Raw genomic sequence first — 19875 nt, forward strand, 5'->3', positions numbered from 1 at the left:
GGGGTGAACTCTATTGTGGGCTGTAGTTTGTCGACACTTAAGGAGCTCGTACTGCTTACTTTTACAACAATGCCAACGGCAGAATTTGTTTTTATCAATCACAGAAATAAATAGTTTTCACGTATAAATCACGAGATTTCAGAAAGCACGAGATTTCGGAATAAAAACCTGAGCACACGAATACTGCTTGAACTTCACTGAGGAATAACGCTTTTTTCCCGTTTTTTTTCATACAGATTCATAATCTATGGGGCTTGATTTACCAGGTTATATAAGCGACGTTGAAATAAGCAAATAAATCTTTTTGCCGAATAGACCAAAAAAATTATATATTTTTTATTCTAAAAAATGTTTAGTAAACACTTTGTATAGAACTATAATAATTCCTACAACTTACGACTACATCAGGGCACCAACTGATATACACAGTTCACAATTGTTGCCTCAATAATTTTACACGTAGATTTCCGAAGTAAGTCTGCGATTCCTAACCCGAGTTTCAAATTTCCTTACAAAATCACGTTTCCCAAACACGACAAAACGTAACTGTAATTGAAAAATCGGATTATGATTTATATTGACAATTAACATACATTTTGAAAAGACAATAATATTGGAAAATTCCAAAATTCATCATAATATTTCGAGAATTTATCTCATCATCTTTCGTGAATCTCTCTTGATTTCATGATTCATTCTGTTATCTGCATTTGGTAGAGTCCCAAATATACATGTTTAATTTTGTAAAACTAGTATTGTCTGGAATTTTGCAAAACTAGAATTGTCAGCCAACGAAGAGTTGCTGCAAGATAAGTTGTATGTTTTCCTCGATCGATAATTTTTTTTTTATATTAATTTATATGTTTATGCTTCAAAAGTGTGTTTTTAAAGTAAATTTCATTATGTCTCGTGGAATCTGAAACGTTTAGTTTAATATGTCCCTTAAAGGGTAAATGCGTCAGCCTTAACTATATTTTAATCGACACAGTCTTCAATAGGTACTGTTATTCATAATATATATATTATAGGTTACACATACGGGCTTCGTGTTATTCGTCATTGGTGCCCTAAAAAACATAAAAGTTTTGAATAAACCTGATGCTATGATACTTTGCTGTGTCAAACAAATACGTAATAAAATATGAAGCTCATTCAAATATTAATGGAGGGTAACACGTCATATAAAGGTTTGCATCCTAACAACTCAATGTGAATAAAATCCCTTTTTTCACAATTTGGAATATATTTTATTAGAATAGGGAAGGAAGCGTCCTAACGAGTTACGTAATATACGTTGCATTAGGCTTTCCGCTGAGGATAAATTTGGGCAGGGTTTATAAATATGGTTTATACATGCTTTTAGTACGAAAATACTGCAAGTTGTTTTGAAATTTTGAATAGTATTAGTGCCTTTGCTTGCCAACAAAGAAAGGAAGTTGTATAATACATGTTAGGTAAGGCAAATTATTTATTTATTATTAGTATACATTATGTCATTTTACCATAATGGATTTCAATTTTGAAGCAATAAAAGTTATTCAGGTGAAATATGTTATAGCTAGGGTTTATGAAGCGCTCAATAGAGATAAATGTCATGTACCAGTGCTTTACGGAAGATTTAAAACAACGGTAGCTATCATTGGCATATTCACAATACAATTCATCGATTTATAGATTGGAGGAAGTGACCTTGCGAGGGAAATAGTTCACACATTGTTACTACGACGACAAAACCAGGTCGGTTGAATAACCTACTGAACTGGTCATAACCCCTTGGCTTTTCCATGGTCATTTTCATTCCAAAGAAAAATTTATCATTTTCTGATCAGATATCATCATGGCAAACAATTGCAATTTGTGTAACAAATTGTAAAATTGGTGGGCACTCGAAGGTTAGGCCTTGTTTGTTAACCTAATACAATATGTAGCAATTACACAATATGCTTGAAAATTATTAGTTGCCATCAGTACGACGCACATTATTGTAATTTAAAATGTTTTTTTTTTTATTTATCCCGTATTGAGAATGATGTGAAGGAAAGACTAAAAACAAATCTACGAAAATGCATATTTCAATAAGATATCAGATGTATTATTCATACGACATCCATTGTTAATGAAATGTGAAAAATAGGATTTTTTTCTACTCGTTAGTTACTGCCAGACAAAATTTTAACATGAAAAGGGCTTTGCTGAGTTAAATTCTACCGGAGCAGTTAAAGGAGATGCATGCAAAGATAGGCTGTAGGGATATTAGTCAATTAGACCATATTTTTAACAGTTAGGAAAAAAGGTAATATCGGTTAGCCCATTATTTCTACTAAATTTAAAGGCAATGCCGAAACGATTTGACGATAAGTATTAATTAGTTTTCAGAAAAACTGCAAGGCTAGAGGCTAGATTTTGTAACAGAACTGAAAACGTATGAAATAGCTTAAGGTATGTATCTGTTAATCTAGAATATGCGATAAATCTCATGATGAATTCTGCCTCAACTTAAATTTGAGCAAATTCTCGAAGTAGGAAGGTTAAGTTTAAATTTTAACTCCGATTCCCAAATATCAATAAACTGGCATTTGATAATTTAAAGCAACTTTGATATCAAGTTTTGTGCAACGAATCGAAGAAGATCCAGTTGTTTATGTGTTAAAATCTCAAAATTTCAATTCTAAATTTTTTGATTTCAAGATTTTAAATTTCACTATCTTTCATTCTTATTAGTATAACTAAGCTAAAATCATGAGTATTATCGTTCAAAATCAAGAAGACTGTTGTCAAAATTCTACTGCTGTCGATCAGACGACTACTGGTATTTTCGATGGTGATCACGTTGAAAATATTGGTTTGGATGTTTTACTTGGAGTTGTTATGGGTTTTGCTTTATACATTCTTGTCGTATTACTTATATACGAAAGATCTCTTAGAGTGGGAATTGCGCCAATGTTGAGAAGAACCATTAGAGGCAGCATACACTCTCCTGCTGCTAAGAAGTCTCGAAAAATTGGAAGGTGGCTGAGAATACTCTGTGTCATCAGTGCGGCCCTGTGTGTGTGTACATGCATAAACGACTTGATTTATTACAACGTACAAATGAGATCAGATGCAGGCTGTACAGCTGAAAGAAACATCGGAGGTAATTACGTTACACACAAACTGTTCATATTGACACTTTTTGCAGTTGTTTGCAAAGTTGTAATCGGCCGAATTAAAAGATTTGATTCCTCTGAACTCTGACAAGAACAGAGTTAATCCAAATCGATGACGTAAAAGAAATTGACCATCTGTAATGATATAAAGCCATCTGATCTACAACAATGATAAATTAGTGAGAATTCTAAAATTGGAATAACGTCGCTGCTAACGTAGATTTTCAAACCTAAACTAATGCTTATAACCTTCACTGTTCAGTTTTGTCATTTCGTCGATTTCATGAATGATTATATGGAAAATAAGTATTTTTGTTCTAGAAGGATACTGTAGGATTTATTCAGTGTACACTGAGAGTCGATAAGTCATTCTTAATTATCATCAAACGGGTCGTTTTAACGCGTAAAGATAAAAAAAAATATGCCTTCCTGTGTGTAATTGAACATGGACCAAACATTGAGCGTGTGGAAAAAAAACACCGACCATATGTTGTTCATGATTAAACCACTAAAAATTATTCTAGGTGAAAGGCTAAGTGCTGTTACTAGATTAGTTGGAAAAATCCAACCAACTACAGTAAGTGCATTTAAAGTTTGTCGATGGTCCATACCTGATCACTATTTACAAGTTGCGCCAATTTTCTCTCCCCATGACAAAATTATAGAACAAATAATTGAATAAAAATCGACATCAAACGTTGTAAAATCGTTAAAATATGGTCGTTTGGTGTATATATAAACATTGGATTTATTGAGTCTTTTATTTGAATTGTGTTTCAGTTTGTCTTCTCTCACTCTTGGATGCAACAATCTACATGTTTCTCTGGCTTCGTCAATATATTGTGTTTGAAAACTTAAGATTTGAAAGAAAAATCACCCGATACTCAGTTCTCATACTCAAATGGACAACTCTGTTCTTTATTATTGGCCTATGTCTCGTCACAAATGGTAAGTATCCAAACAATCTAATGATGTGACCTCCTGTAAAAACAATAATGAAAATTATTTTCGACTACTGATTTTCATGCAATGGTATATAATGTCTGAAATATTAATCTCTGCTTTAATTTGAAAATACATCACTAGTTGATTTCTATTTTAGAATCGGGTTGATATTTGGAAATTTAATAATATTGTGTCGCACCTTTTAGCAATATTCCATGAATAACTTCGCGGAAAATTGTGAACATATCTCATGAAAATTTAGTTTCAATCGTTTCCACATGTCCATATGTTCACATCTGCTTCTCAACATTAATTTTGGATAGTGTAACATATGCTCATTTTTTATCCGCCCGGTAATTAAATTACTTGATATGTTTTCGTTTGAATCCGCGCAATAACATCTAATGTAACACCGCGCTTTATAAAAATACCACTTTGGGTTTACAATACATTCTTTCGAATGTTATAGGATGTTGTACACAGATATTCACGCCATACGCCCATTGACGTAATCGATATAATTCAGAAAGCAAATAGACAAAGTACATAAATGTGACTTTTATAACTTACATTACATTGATAATACGTCCACCCTATTTATACATCAAACATTTGCAGTCGTCCTTGAAACTAAACAGATGTTCGTGTGTTCATCTTATTGTCTCAAGAAAACCAAACAAAACCTTACGACAGTCCACAATATACCGCTTTCAGACATCGACTTTTATAGTATCTATTATAAAATCTACATTTATACTGAAAAATTTTGATCTGTTATCAGGAAATCAAGTTAATGGAAATCCCATATTCATGTCAGTTGCCAAGTAACGTAAAAATGACGCATATTGTTTTGAAATTTTAGATTCCACGAAGTGAACCTATGGTCGTTGTGTTATTATATTGGTGTTGGTGTTCTTGATTTTTTCATCTTATTTTTGTTATTGTTGGTCTGAAAATAATTATTTTCTCTCCAACTACTCGATCAATAACTTTGAACCTTTCATTGGTTAGAAGATCGTTGTTGCCGCTTGAAGGCCATTACTTTTATTTAGTTTATATACTTCCGTGAGCTCTAATGGGTTCGTTTTTTGTGAGTGATGACGTCATGGGGATGAAACAAAAATTGCGTTCGTGTGCATTACGATTTGGTGGTCAGTCGAAGTAGGGGGGAAACTACAGTACCATACCGGTAATGCAAAGATTAGATACCGGTACTATTCCATTTTGGCTTTCGTGTCCATACATTTCAAGCATTGCTCTCTTATTTTATTTGCATTGAAATAAGACAGTGAATAACACCAGATTTGATCACCTGAATGCAATCGGTGATAATGCTATATAGGCAGTAATAAGGCGCTGCTGCAAATTGCCCATGGAACTTTTACATTAGCTAGTTACAATTATTCACTGGTAATACACGGATATATATGTATTAAGATAATGTTTTTTATATAGTCCCCTTAAAGTTAATATTTCTTTTTCAGCCTTACTAGCTTGCTGTCGACGCTACGAATACAATCCGGATATTAATCATTGTGAAAAAGTAACGGCGGATCCAATAGACAATGCCTTTGGATATCTCTGGACAGCAGGAAGCATATCTCTTCATTGTACTCTAGTAGCTATGTTTGTTTTCCCTCTGATAAGATTGCAAAGCAACAGCGCTGAAGTGAAGCCATCAAAAAAGGGAAAAGTCACGTCGAGTAGTCGCAAACGCTTGTTGGCGCTAGTACGTCGTTGTTTGATCGTTTCCATATTATGTGTCTTGACAGACGTATTCGTCATGCTTTTTACGGAGTATGTAATCAATGGACAAAATGACAGCGAATTAAGGCATTTTATCTACAACTTGAACGTGTTGGTAAATATTACTTTAATTGTAATAAGTTTTAAAGAATGGCGCCAGATGTTGCTTCCATGGACCACAAACTGTGGACAGAATAACGAAGACAATTCGGACGAATTAATGGTGGGGAGTCTGCAAACTGTAACTAAGTCAGTTGTAAATAACCCAGATCCCGAACAGTAATTTTATGAATACAATATCGCAAATATGCTCTTTTTTCTATTTATTAGTCCATAAATTCCAGTATTGGTACATATTTACTCAGATTTTTGAACAATTCAATAATTACGCTTATATAACTATTTTAGTATCCTGTATCAATATGTGAATACATAAATCATTCAAATTTGATCGAACTTTCTTAGCGATGTCATGCTCTTGCAGACAACGAAGGCCGACTCCAAAGCAAGCATAACAAGGTTAAAATTTTCAGTTTTATGTGTGAGCTTGTTAAAACTTATATCACGCTTTGGAATAAAAAAAATGATAGTAAAGTTAAATGCGTATACTGAGGCGAATATCAGCATATATATTGCCGTGACAAAACGCCAGGAAAGATTGTTCGTCACAAGATTTTAAAATAAATACCACATTAGATTTAATTTTGATATTTGGTCATCGAATTGTAGTGATACGAGCTGCCAAACTTATGCCTAGCAAAAAGATCATGAGCATTTTATTGTTGTTTTGGATGTTTCTTTTATCAAAAAACGTTCGTTAAATAAACATTGTACAAAGCAAAAGTTTAATGATAAAAGTTTTGAATTGCATGTTCTACGAAAGTTCAAACTTATTCAACCATCTTCAAATGTTATTCTTGAAGTATGAAACACCTTGATTGGGAGGGGTTTATGGTCACAAAAATATCTGTATCGGATTCTGATTGAGCTTTCTTCTCATCCCTTTACTTTGGGTAAACAAACAAGGAATAATACGATCAATATTAAGAGTTTTAGTTCACGCAGATCTTGAAAATAACAATACCTTTTTGTCCACCAAATTAAACACCAGCAGCACCACTGGGCGCATCATAACATGGTGGTTCAGATTCATCGTAGGTGTTATCCTAACATTTCTGTCTACTACATGTTCTTCATTTATTTGCCATGCACAAATTTACGGCCAGAAAATCTACGATGTAAATCTCAAGCTTTCTGTATCATTCACAACCGCTATTAAATGAGATGAACGTACTTTAAATGGCGTACTCGAATAACACGGATTAACAATGTTAGTTCATGATTTTTGTACGCTGTTCATTGAGATAGTTAAACTATTTTAAATATTACTGCAACTTAGTTCTCTGTTGTACCGCAAAAAAGATTCATTACTAAGCATTTCATTATATTTCTGTGTTTCAATGAAATTATTGAAATGAAATGACAACTTCACCCGCTCACTGTTTTCTACACCACTGATTTATATCTAAAATTTGAAATCAAGAATTAACTTACGGCCCCAATTTAATTAACACCAACAAAATTATAGATCTAGTAATCTTTATCTTCCGAATAAAGAATTATTTTGGTGGCTTAGTAGTTGATGCTGACTTTGTTGTAGTAGCATACACATCTGGACTGGGTGTGATATTTTGTAGCAGATCTTGCATCCAATCCTTTTCAAATTCTGGTAGATGAACTGTCAACCGGATTGCTTCCATACGCTCTTCCTGGGTGGTGTCTGCATTTCTCCAGTCAGACAGAAATGAGATTGATGTAAGAAGCTCCACATCATGAAGTCTTGCTACATGTTCGAAGACAGTTTGCGATACCCATTCATCAATATTCATAGTATCCTATGACAAACATTTGGAAATCATGAAGTATGCGTAATTTCACTATTGTATCAAATAATAAGTTGCCCATTTACACAAGGGTCTTTCTCTTGAAAACACAATGTACGAGTATGCCGTAAGGTAAGTGAATGAGGTCAACTATAATCTCTCTCATGGAATGGCCTAACACTAGCAATAATGTTTGCCCCTAATGCAAAAAAGAACAATCAAAATAGGGAAAGGATAAAATATTGTGGATAGCCACCTCAATAGAAAATCTTGAATGATTCATTCACCACTTTGCAACAGAATCAAAAATTCGATCGGAACACAAAAACTACTTTACTATGAAAAAAAGACAGCAAAATCAAGATAATTAATATTGATTTAGTTTGATATGATGTCCTAATCTGGAGCATAATATGTCTATACAGTATTCTGTATATCTAACGTACGCGTCACACACAACTGTAGAATTTATTTTATATATATTTATAATTTATAATTGATGTCTTTAAAATGTACATGAAAAAAAAGGAAAAAAAATCGCCCAACATGCACTTTTTCACAAATGAATGAAAGTATACCTGGAATGGAAGCTATGTTAGATGTCAAAATGAGGAAGTTTATAGAAAGAATCATACCTTGTAACACGGATCTGTAGCATAGTTAGGTATAATGAAGCTTATAATATCAATCATCTTTGGATTTTTAGCGCAATCTCTGACACTTTCCGAGGATGTATAGTTTCGGCATCTCATGGCAACAACAAAAACGTGGGTTGGAATTGGAGTTGAGGTTTTGTCTTCAGGAACCAGGAATTGGCCATATCTACAAGAAAATAAGAATGTGAAATAGAAAAAGTTAGTATATCACCGCCACATATATCCCACAAGCGATTCTTCATTAATAATACCTAGGTAACTTATCAAATCACTACTTTAATGGTTGGAAATCAGATGAAAACTTTACACTTATTCAGTTTGGCACGCTCTCTTATTTGTATTGACTTTTTTATTGACATACAAATTCATAGATTCCATGAAAGAATTCAGTACTAACTTTTGAATTATTTCCTTTGTATCCGAATTGCCATCAAAATCATAGTCAAAAATTGGACCAGTGGCTACAGATATCCCGTTGTATAAACCAGCCCAATCGTTCAAGACTTTAGAAAACTGCTCCCAAACTGAAATAGAACGGAATGAAAAAGGGGAAAGAAAAAAGAGAAAAAAAAAGATTTCAAATATTTTTGACATTTTCTTGTTTTGAGTAAATTTGACGCGAGAGATGATAGTCGTGTGTTTATGAAATTACGTAATAAATTTGATATTGCAACTGTTTTTTGCCTTTGAAATATGGATAATTCCAAGAAATGATACCTGATCAAAGATGTGAAAAAATGTTGATAAATTGTGTCCTCTTTATTAAAAACAAACAAACAACAAATTTTACTTGCTACAAATGGTCTGTAAACTGGAATAATATTCGATAAAATTTCAGCATCACTCTTCCGATCCATAGATAAGTCTGAAAATCCGAGTAAGTTTAATCAAGCACAGCATAATAATCCACAATTCACAAACATATATAAATGAAATTAAAATACTATCAACATCTATCATACACAAGAACTAAATAGTAATAGATGACTATAGATCTCGTTCCTCATAAATACTATTTATGGAAGGTATTGCATTAATGAATATAATATTTGTGACGCCAGGTACACCAATGAAGTAGAGAAAAACAATAGCAAGTAATGTGCATATCTCTCAATATTAAATAAATAAATAAAAATGGGACCTCCAGAAGTATGCGCACCAAGATGGCGCACAACCTGAACATAGTATGTGTGTGTGTGTACCGGTTAGGATTCAGGTCGTGCGACATCTTGGTACGCATACTTCTGGAGCACCTAAAAATGTTCATAAAAAATTTAAGTTTGATTAAGTTCAATTTTGATCTTACCTGGGTGATATAGAAAAGTTCCTGTGACGTCTTTATTATTTTCAAAATCCGAGCAACTTGAAGAATATTGAGAATCTATTCTAATATCTGGTCGAACACAAAGTGAAGTTGGACTCATATCTCGCATCTGTCAAATTAAAAATTGCTATATCGGTTTAAAATATTTTAGTAGGTGGGTTTGAGTTCACTGCAAAAAAACATTGCACAGAAATTACTTCTGTAAGATTAGACAATGTAACTTCCTTGTTGCAAAAACATATCTGGTACCTAATCCTGTAGCTTTTCCACATCTTGTCGTATACTTGAGTTACTGGTTCAACCAAATAGCATAAAAAAAATTATACTCTGAATCAAAAAAATGGAAAAGTATGTAGTTTCTTTCTCTTTTTATGACTGGCTTAAGTACCTTCTTGTCCAAAACAAAATGTGCAAAATAAGGTTGTTTCTTTTCCCAGTTGTACACCGTTATATACTCAGGTTGAGATAAAACACAATAATTCACAACGTCTCCGTCACTTTTTGGATAAATTTCAGGTAATCCAACTAGCATGTTTTTATTGTGCGCTTCCGTTGCTGCACAAAAAAGAATCAACCATCATTGTTCAATAATAAAAAAAAGAATAACAGGTACCAACTTTTCCATCTAAAATCAATTGTTCCATCAGAAAAGCGAGTTTTTTATCATCATCACAACAACCAAAACAACTTCAAACATTCTTCCACACAAGAAAAATAGAAATAACAAGTATAATAACAACATTCACTTCTTGTTCGATTGATCATTTATTTTGTTTAAACCAATTGAAAAATTATCAAAATATTCAGCTTAAAATATGTTATTTTTTATTCATAATTACTCATTACAAAGCATTTGAATACCACTTACTTTCTTCTGGGGTCAAATTTAATAAATCGTTTGCTTGTTGTTCTCCCTGTATATAAAATCTCAATATTATTGTGTTTCAAATATTTCTACAAAATGTATCCAGCTTCAGTGTGGTATATATATCGAAGTTTTCAAGAAAAATATTGTTTTAAATTCTTTCGATAAGCGGAAGATAAATGTTACTGCACTGTGAAAAGGAAATCTTGATAATCTCACTTGACATGCTGAACATCCTCGAGAATCTGAAGAGCTAGTGGTGGAAGGATAAGGACAGGTATTTGGAAGTTCTCCGTTGGACTGTGGTTCTACGTGTGGTTGATTTTTTAACAAATGTCCCAGACTTCCCAATGTTCCGTTGTTTTGTCGGGGTGTTAGATGGAGGAGGTCTAGGAAAGTATGACCCTTACATTTAAATTCTCTAATGTCAGTTAGAATTTTATTTGTGGAGCACAAGGGTGTAAAAGGAGATCATAAAACAGAGAACAGAATAATGTTCAAAGTAATACGATGTCCTAGTGTGAAGATCAATAAAACTTGTATTATGTGAAACACGTTCTGTTTTTATGCTGTTATAAACATCTTAGGGTAAAAACAATAAATATTATTTGTAATAAATACGTACTAGAAATATCAATACAACAATGATGCAATAATAAAAAAGTAAAAAGTTGTATGTTTTGAATATAATGATACCTTTTGCTATAAAATTGTAGATTTCAACGTTGTCGAATGGTTCAGAAAAGTTGTAACTTCTCTTGAAAGATGCACCATGCGCTAGAAATAGAGCCTGTACCAAACCAATTCAAAGGTTAAAAATTTAAATCACCATGAATATCATAATTTAAGTTGAGATCATTTTTATTTTTGTGAATCATTCCAAGTTTCAAGTACTAACCCTCATCTGTTTGTTCTCATTATCCCACCCATGAGTTCCACCATCGCAAGATGAGTAAGAACCAGTTTGCCTGTTAACAATACATTGAAATTGATAAAAAAAAATTTGCCCGAAAATGAATATACAAACAATATACAAAATATATGAATATACAAAAATATATTCAAAAATAATTAGTATCAAGCATTTGTTTCAAAAGATATCTGTTGTTAGGTATAAACATAATCTAGTTTTGAAACACATTCAATCAAGGTTCAAAATGTTCGATTTTGAAAAAACTTGATTAAAAAATGATTAATTAAAAATGTCATAATCCATTATAATCCATTTAGAATTGAGCGAGAAACAGAAAACAGTGGCGAATATGGATTGTGTCTTTTTTCATAAAAATAAAATATACAGATGCATGACAATTTTTATGCTATTTACATTCGTAGTTATCAAATGATATTACCCTCCGACAAGCCATTCGTCGTCCATGACCAAACTGACGTCGTCGATTCTGGCACTGTATGCGTGATGCATTCGTTTTGGGAAATATTCATATTTCAAGTATGCCTATTAAATCAGTAGAAATAGTCAAAATTATTATGTCATTTTTATTAACGGAGACACAACACATATGCCATACTAAGCTATCTAAAACGTACTTGAAAATGTGTCTCAGAACGTTTGCATTGCAATTTATTTTTTATGTCTTCTCCATCGTATAGATTCCATAATGTTTTGTCCGTACTTTTCCCCACTCTGCCATGAGCCCCTCCTCGAAAATATACGTTGTTCATGTCAACTCCATACTGATCGATGTACGTCATTCTATCGCATGACGTATTTGCCATACCTGGGAATAGCATAATAGTAGAATAATATATTGTTCGATTTCAATTTTCCGACGATACTTTTGTTCGTGTATGTTAGTGAAAAGGGAAACTATGTCAAAAGTGTTCTACTACTTGCAATTTTAATTACAAAACGTTTTGTGCAAAATCAGGTACCTTCAACTAAAATTATCAAAAATGTTATAAGAGTCGAAAAAACCCACTAATAGAATTATTATTTGTTACGAAGATGCCAGCTGATCGGCAATATAAATAGTATACTTGTTTAGTCACCGATATGGAAATAAGAAAATATCATAATTCGGAGTGATAAAATATTAAATCGTTTTTACTAGCGATATTAACACGAAAAATATAAAAGTATCCACCGTGATCAGCTAATATCATGAGATTGACGCATTTGTCCAAATTTCTAGCTTTCAACCCGTCCATTAACATTCCAACCATGTCATCTGCTTGGCTGATTGCTACATCAACTTCGTGCCCATCTGGTCCAACATCGTGCCCCGCATGATCAACCATATCCATGTAAAGCAGTATGATTGAAGGTCTGAATAGAGAGAATGTTTGGATCGCTTGAAATTGCTGTATCGAAAAATGTTCTCATTTTTCAATTTTGATGACGACATTTCTCAAAACCAATAGGCATACGAATGCAATAGAGTCCACAGAAATTTTTGAATTATATAAAAGTGATAGACTTCTGGCGACGACAACATTATTTAACCATTGAGAATTCCAAAGCAATTGATCCAGTAATTGAAGAGAAATGCAATTTTATTTACAAGGACAATATAATTGCGTCGGCAATTTTATTTTCATTTTATAAATGCAGATGCTGCATTCAATCCCCGAACTGAATCTTTCGACTTACCTATCTTCAACAGGCATATCAAGCCATTGCAAAACTTGGTAAATTCGATCCTCGTATGGAACTGAACCATCATATGAATAATAATAATCTGGATATCTTGTAATGTTTACATCAGATCCAACCCAAAAGTAAGAAGCACTTTTCAAACCTTGATTACTTGCTGTTACCCAAATCTGAAAATGCATTGCTAGGCTAATGACGTGCATACATCACAATTTAACGTATTTATACTTGATGTATAAATTGTAAAGAACTACATCAAAATCAACTTCACCGCAAGTTAAATTTATTAAAATTGAAAAAAGTTTTGCCATTGAGGTATGATGTTGTATTCTCAAAATCGAAAAAAAAATTGTACAAATGTTAAATAAAGATGACTACATTCACTGAGCAACAGAAGCAACGTTATTGAAGTTTCCAACTGCTCTATTCGCTTAATGTTTGGGCTTAAATTTCCCTCAATTCAAATTACAAAAAAATATTTTTTACCGGTTCTCCTCCCCACCAGCGTGGATTTGAAGCTTCAGTTTTTCCTAGTTGGAATTCAGCATCAAACTCGTGATCATAAAATCTGTTTGCAACTATCCCGTGAAACTCTGGATATAATCCCTGAAAAACGGTAAAGTCAGATACAGTGCCAAAACGCCAACTATTACTAGTACTATACTTTCAAATGCACAAAGTACGCTGAATCAAATCCAATGGCAAAGGTCTGGTTGTTAAATTTTATTAACATACCCTTAAAATTATTTTTAAGTGGACAACGAACAAAGTAACAAATAAATAGATTGTGCTATTATAGAAAATCTGAGTGAAAAAGGGAAAATTTGGTTCGTCTATTATTGTATTTTTATAAACATTTGTATATTGATGGCGTTGTATAAATGTATAAAAAATAAACATATATATATATATATTATTTGAATAAATTCATGTCGAAAATATTTATTAACAAAATAATAATTTCTCGTAAACATGAACAATTATGATTAAATTAAAAATATAATATAAAAAGTACATAAACTAAATGTTCCTAAATATAATATGATCGCAATGAAAATAAATTTGTTGGAAAATATATACCGTAACAATTGAATAATGGTTCGGGAAAGTGAGTGTTGGATAGGCCGGTCTAACATAAGGTGCATGAACTCCGCAGGAAGCTGAAACAAAAGAAAAATTTTCTAATATGTTTAGCATAAATTCGTAAGTGTAGTTGATTTCTTTGTCAGTAAAATAGTTCTCAACAATATTTATAGTGTTAATATTATAATGATTTTGTACGTATATAAAACTACTGATTGATTGTTTATTCTTGATTATTACTTTTGCTCTAGCGGGCAATACAATAGTATTTAGTTTTGGAATTAACCTTTCTCATATCTAGTCATAAGCTGATCGACTTGTATGCTATGAGGGCTGAAGATATATTTGTTTATATGTGGGATGCTATTTGTCTGGGATAAAAAAAAAGTAGTAAAATAGACATTCGATCATTCAATTTGCTAAACTTTAATCTCTACATCAATCTGAAATCTTATGACTATCTTACTACATTCTCACCAAGTTTCGCCATATTTGGTGTTTCGTGTCGATTGAAGTAACTGTTTCTGAAGCCGTCTATCGAAAGCAATATCACCGGTGGTGTGTCAAACCTGATTGAAACATAGATAAAAGATTTAGGAATGCTTCAAAACTTGAGACATTCTCAATCCCGAATTTTCTAAATAAGGGCACACTAACCAAATATATTTCTGTAACGTTTTGCCTGACTAAGGCTGAACTTTATCACACATAGAAAATTCAACTACGAAGTCTGACCAAGGTCAGACAAAATGTAACAGAATTATATTTGTGTTGGTGTGCAACAAGACCCATAATATTGAACTTCACTCCTCATCTGTCATCCAATGGCGCAAAAGCACATATTAAGGACAAGTAGTTAGCCTCATAGAAACTTAATCGATAACAAAAAATGCATCATAATGTACAAGAAAGTTTATATATCGCCATTTTCAAAAAGATTGTCGCGGTTCAATACTTAAGAAAACCACTATTTTCCTACTAGTATGTCATAAAATATTGACATGATTATTTACCCGTTCGGACAGACCATTTCTTGACTTGACGTGCATTCATCTTCCAACCACGCCGTTCCAGCTGTTGTTAAAATGTACGAAATATTAAACGAAAACATAATTTTATACCATGTTATTTTATACCATAGTATTATTCTTATTACGACTATTAACAGTTGATTTGAAAAAGCGAGACATATGTCTCGATCTCGATATTTCCAATTAGTTAAACCAAAATACTTTTAACTACTTTGTAATTTATGGAGTATATCTAAAAAAAATTTTATTCGCAAAAAACAATTTGAGTGGTCAATGCAAATACGCTGGTTAAAATATATATTTACTTCATATCATTTATAGTTATTATTTAAATGTTTTATTGCAATGTTTTAACAACAATTCAAGGTAATCAGATTTTACCGTTGCACGATTGTTCATAATCTGTACAGCATGTGTTATCTTGTAAGCATGATTCTGTACAGCTGCATGCGTTCTTTGTAATATTGCAAACTCCATTGCAGAGATAAAAATCTAAAATGTATGGATTAATATTGACAATTCGCTTTTACATTGCACCCTGGGTGACTAAACAAAACAAATATCAGTGAAGGTATTTCACTTTTAGCATAACTAAAACACTATTTCTTTTTTAAATAAAAAAAATATGTTATTTACATTACATTATAATATTTATTTTTTTATTGTTATTTATATATATTTTTTTATTCATATTTTTATTCCACCGAAAGCTTTCAAATGCGCAAAACAAAATCAACATTGATTGAGTAGTATCCATGCAACTAAAAGTTTAATGTTTGCTATTGCCACAATCCATTTTGTGCTTGTCATAGAAAACATGGTGAGTATAACATGCCGAATTTTAGTGGCAAAATACCTACTTGAAAGTCACCCGATAGCATTTGAGGTAATTCAAATTAAGTGAAAATGTTAAATTCATCACCTCTACACAAAACCTCATAATCACTGCAACAATTTCCATATTGTGCACAAGCATCATTGCATTGACACGATCTGGATGAGTCGTATGCACTTTCACATAGATGTTCACATGAGTCTAAACATTGAATTGAATACTTATTGTGTGAATTTTTACTGGGTCTTTTTATACACACGGCTTTTCATAAACAAAAGTACAGTGTAAGCTTGTTTAACAACGTGCAAAAAGTTCATTGCACGTTACTAGACATTGCTTCACAAGCAAGCGCGTGAGCCACTGCAATATATACTGGTGCAAAAAACCTACAATTTGCATATCGGTGTCATCAGGCGGTGTTTTTATCCTATAAGTGACGAAAATTAGTCATTGTTGACATAAAAAAACGTGGACTATAATAGATAATTCTTGATATGAAATACCTGAACTTGTGCAAGTATCAGCAAAGTCTTCACAACAATCGTAGTCGGTTGAACATTGACTGTCACAATGGCATGCAGAGTTGGTATTACGATCACCGCATCGATTTACACACGATCCTATAAAAGTAGTTATAGACAGTCACCACCAAGAACATTGTTTGATCGCTCTACAAAATATATATGAATACATTTCCAGTGAGTAGGAAAGAAGAAGAAGATAGAGTAGGCTATTCCAAAACTGAATGATCATTACTTTCACAAATCATCCGGTGACTGATTCACGAATATCCGTATTTATTGACAAGATGGTAGTGTTTCAGAATAATTCAGCGGCCGAATACGTCATTGACGGTTTACGTATAGTATTGTTCCCAGCGGTCGTTCACTCATGGAACGCTTTATATACAACATTTTATTAGGGAATCATATTGACCTTGATACGAAATATGAAAATACTGTAAACGTATTCTCACCTGGAATGCAACTTCCATAATAGTCGGGACAGCAATTTCCGTACTTTAAACACAAGTCATTACATTGGCAAGGTAATTGCGAGTTATACCAGAAAAAGCATCTGTTTTCACAAAGATCTAGAAAATAGAAATGAATAAATGAAAAAATTGACTTCATATTCTGGTAATTGTTATCGTGCACGAAATGTCGATTGCGTGATACGAAACCGCAATGAGCATAAGAAGTTTACAAAAATAACTTATTTGCGTCATTGGAAAGTCAGGTGTATTTGCGCTTTCCTATATATATAAACTCACATAAGTGCTTATTTATTTTACTCACTTTCGTCTGCGCACTCAGCTACAAAGTCGCTGCAACAGTTTCCATATTTAGAACATTGACTGTCACAATAACAATTTGCATTCGGCAGGAAACCATAGCTGTTGAAGCATCGTCCATAACAGCTATCTGTAAAAAAACAAAACAAAAAAATGTGGACGCTAAGTGGACATATGGATTGATTTTTTGAATCGTTGTTCTTATTGTTGTTCCTGATGTGAATGCAGAAAATCGCTTCCCTCTACTAAAGGCCTGTATATTTGAAAACTTTAGTACCCAAAGATAGAAAAATCACCAGATTATCGTTTCTTTTTTGTTATATATTTTTCTTTAATTTACCGACAATGCTTTGGCTATATTATTCAGAATTATTCTATTATTCAGAGAATTCTACAATATTAGTCATATTTGGAAAAAATAAATAAAAGAATATAATATAATAATGACAGTTTTACTCAAAAATAAAACAATAATAATGATTGTTTTACTTTTCTGAAACGAGTAGATAGGCATGTTCATCTTATTTCATCATTATAAAAATAGTCGAAAATCGAAAGTAACTTCAGTGCAAACATACTTGCGCTGTCTGTTAGACATAAATCAACGTAGTCAGTACAGCAATTATTATTTTGTGAACAATTTTCATCACAATGACACGTGTTTGCTCCATTCCACGTTTCCATACATCTTCCAGTACAAGATTCTAAATTAACAAATTAGTCGACATCCATGTTAATGTATAATCTCAATGGTTTGTGTAGTAAATTATATTGAAGAAATACAATATGTCATCAGAGCCAAATGAATCAAAATGATTTGTATCAGAACTCTTTTTGATCGAATTGAAAAATAATGATAATAGGGTTGTTGGTAATACATGGAAGGAACAAGTATTTATAAGAATATTATCTTTATTAAAACACAATGTTACCTGTATATCCTTCTTCGAAAGATGCAAATATAAACACCTAAAATAAAGTAGCAAGACATAATGAATAATTGTACATATCAAAAATTAACTACTGGCCCCCATTTTGGACAATCAATTCTCTATTGCGTAACAGTAGGCACCTTTTGCCAACTACGAAAGAATTTACTTTGCATTGACAAGTATATTGCCAACACAACATCTCACTTGATTCGTTTAAGATTCATTTAAAAACAGAAAAATTCTCAAGAATCCAACTTCTCACACTTACCAACAACAGAAAAATTGTCGTCTTAGATATATTCATTTTCACTCTGGTTCGTCTTAACTGACACTATCCTCAATACGAGTGAGTAGGCCCACTAAACAAAAGATGATCTATATATAGGTCTTTTAATTTGTTTTGTTTACCACTAAGTAAACGCATATGGTGAACTATGTTGAGCTGTGAGCGAGAGAAAGTAACAAATAACACCTTTGACAGATACCACATGTCCCATTTTTAGTTATTTGGCTGTCACACTTTTCCCACATTAGGGTAGAAAATCATCGTGGCGCAAATGGGTGAAATAAGCGTCAATTCGACAATTCATGTAAAGTCACAATCATACATACAACTGAGGGTCGTGTGGAACAAGTGAGACAAGTTTGATACAAGTGGGACACGAAATCTTTGAGATAACTCTTCCTGACCGTATGCGAGTAACATCTTCCTTTGTTTTGAAGACACAAATCAAGAGTGATTTAAGGTTTTTGGATTTTTATATTTCCCTCATACTGAAATGTAATCAATTACACCTGTCTGTTTTTATTTATATATAGGGGAAGGTGGGGTACGTTGGGACATGGGGCACAGTGGAAAATCAGCTATCACACTGATACTATATCCGCAATCCTGTCCGCGGCTCGATGCTCCAAACCGCCCTTCGGTGAGTTACAACGTCCCCGCGAACGGACAACGGACGGGTAGATTGGCGCAAGCTATGGGGTGAAATTGGTTTTGGGAGGTTGAAAAAAATAATTTCACCGTTCCAGTTTTTTCTTTTTTTTAGTTTAGCCTTTCCAACGAGACAAACCATCGTCTGATATTCTTTAGCGTCAATCCACTGTAAAATATTCCTAACGTTAGCGAGTGGCTGTGCCTTCCGAATTTTGCCGTGGGATGGTCTGAAAATATTTGTTTCCTATGGGGAACAATGGACCGGGGTTCAGTGGGACATGCTCTACAGGGCACAATTCGACAGTGTTTGATACAATAAAGGCTTAGAGACTTAGAGATGCGTTCTATTTTATGTAACATAATGGTATCTTTCGACCCATGGCCCAATATGGAATATATTCGAGAATCAATAATATTTCCAGATTTAGATTCGAGAAAGGAAATAATCAAATTTTTTTGCAAAATGTTTTGCCAAAATATCTGAACTATTTCAGTTGAACATTGATTTTAAAAAAATTAAATCTTCAAATTCGAAGTCTCCCCGTACTTTAGACGATTATGCTGATTAATTGCTTATTTTTAAG

At 32.8% G+C, this 19875-nt stretch overlaps 2 protein-coding genes across 2 annotated transcripts; one reads left to right on the top strand and one right to left on the bottom strand.

The window, feature by feature from the left end:
• Positions 1–2702: 2702 nt before the first annotated feature.
• Positions 2703–6659, top strand: LOC120340908 (uncharacterized). The gene is made up of 3 exons (XM_039409307.2): positions 2703–3133; positions 3927–4094; positions 5576–6659. The coding sequence occupies exons 1-3, from the start codon at positions 2740–2742 to the stop codon at positions 6118–6120; spliced, it is 1107 nt and encodes a 368-aa protein (XP_039265241.2). The 5' UTR covers positions 2703–2739; the 3' UTR covers positions 6121–6659.
• An 87-nt stretch (positions 6660–6746) lies between these two features.
• On the bottom strand, positions 6747–18738 carry LOC120341301 (venom phosphodiesterase 2-like). The gene is made up of 26 exons (XM_078120080.1): positions 18623–18738; positions 18355–18391; positions 18001–18126; positions 17427–17552; positions 17105–17221; positions 16632–16748; positions 16216–16329; positions 15675–15785; positions 15276–15336; positions 14740–14831; positions 14260–14339; positions 13666–13785; positions 13177–13349; positions 12671–12852; positions 12114–12304; positions 11918–12021; positions 11464–11533; positions 11262–11355; positions 10785–10954; positions 10569–10614; positions 10089–10255; positions 9683–9809; positions 9167–9241; positions 8774–8900; positions 8356–8542; positions 6747–7732 (listed from the first exon to the last, which is right to left on the bottom strand). Exons 1-26 carry the CDS (start codon positions 18656–18658, stop codon positions 7457–7459), a joined length of 3126 nt encoding a protein of 1041 aa, XP_077976206.1. The 5' UTR covers positions 18659–18738; the 3' UTR covers positions 6747–7456.
• Between the last annotated feature and the right edge of the window lie 1137 nt (positions 18739–19875).

Source organism: Styela clava, chromosome 14 (genome assembly GCF_964204865.1).
Source record: "Styela clava chromosome 14, kaStyClav1.hap1.2, whole genome shotgun sequence".
NCBI classification, from domain to species: domain Eukaryota; kingdom Metazoa; phylum Chordata; class Ascidiacea; order Stolidobranchia; family Styelidae; genus Styela; species Styela clava.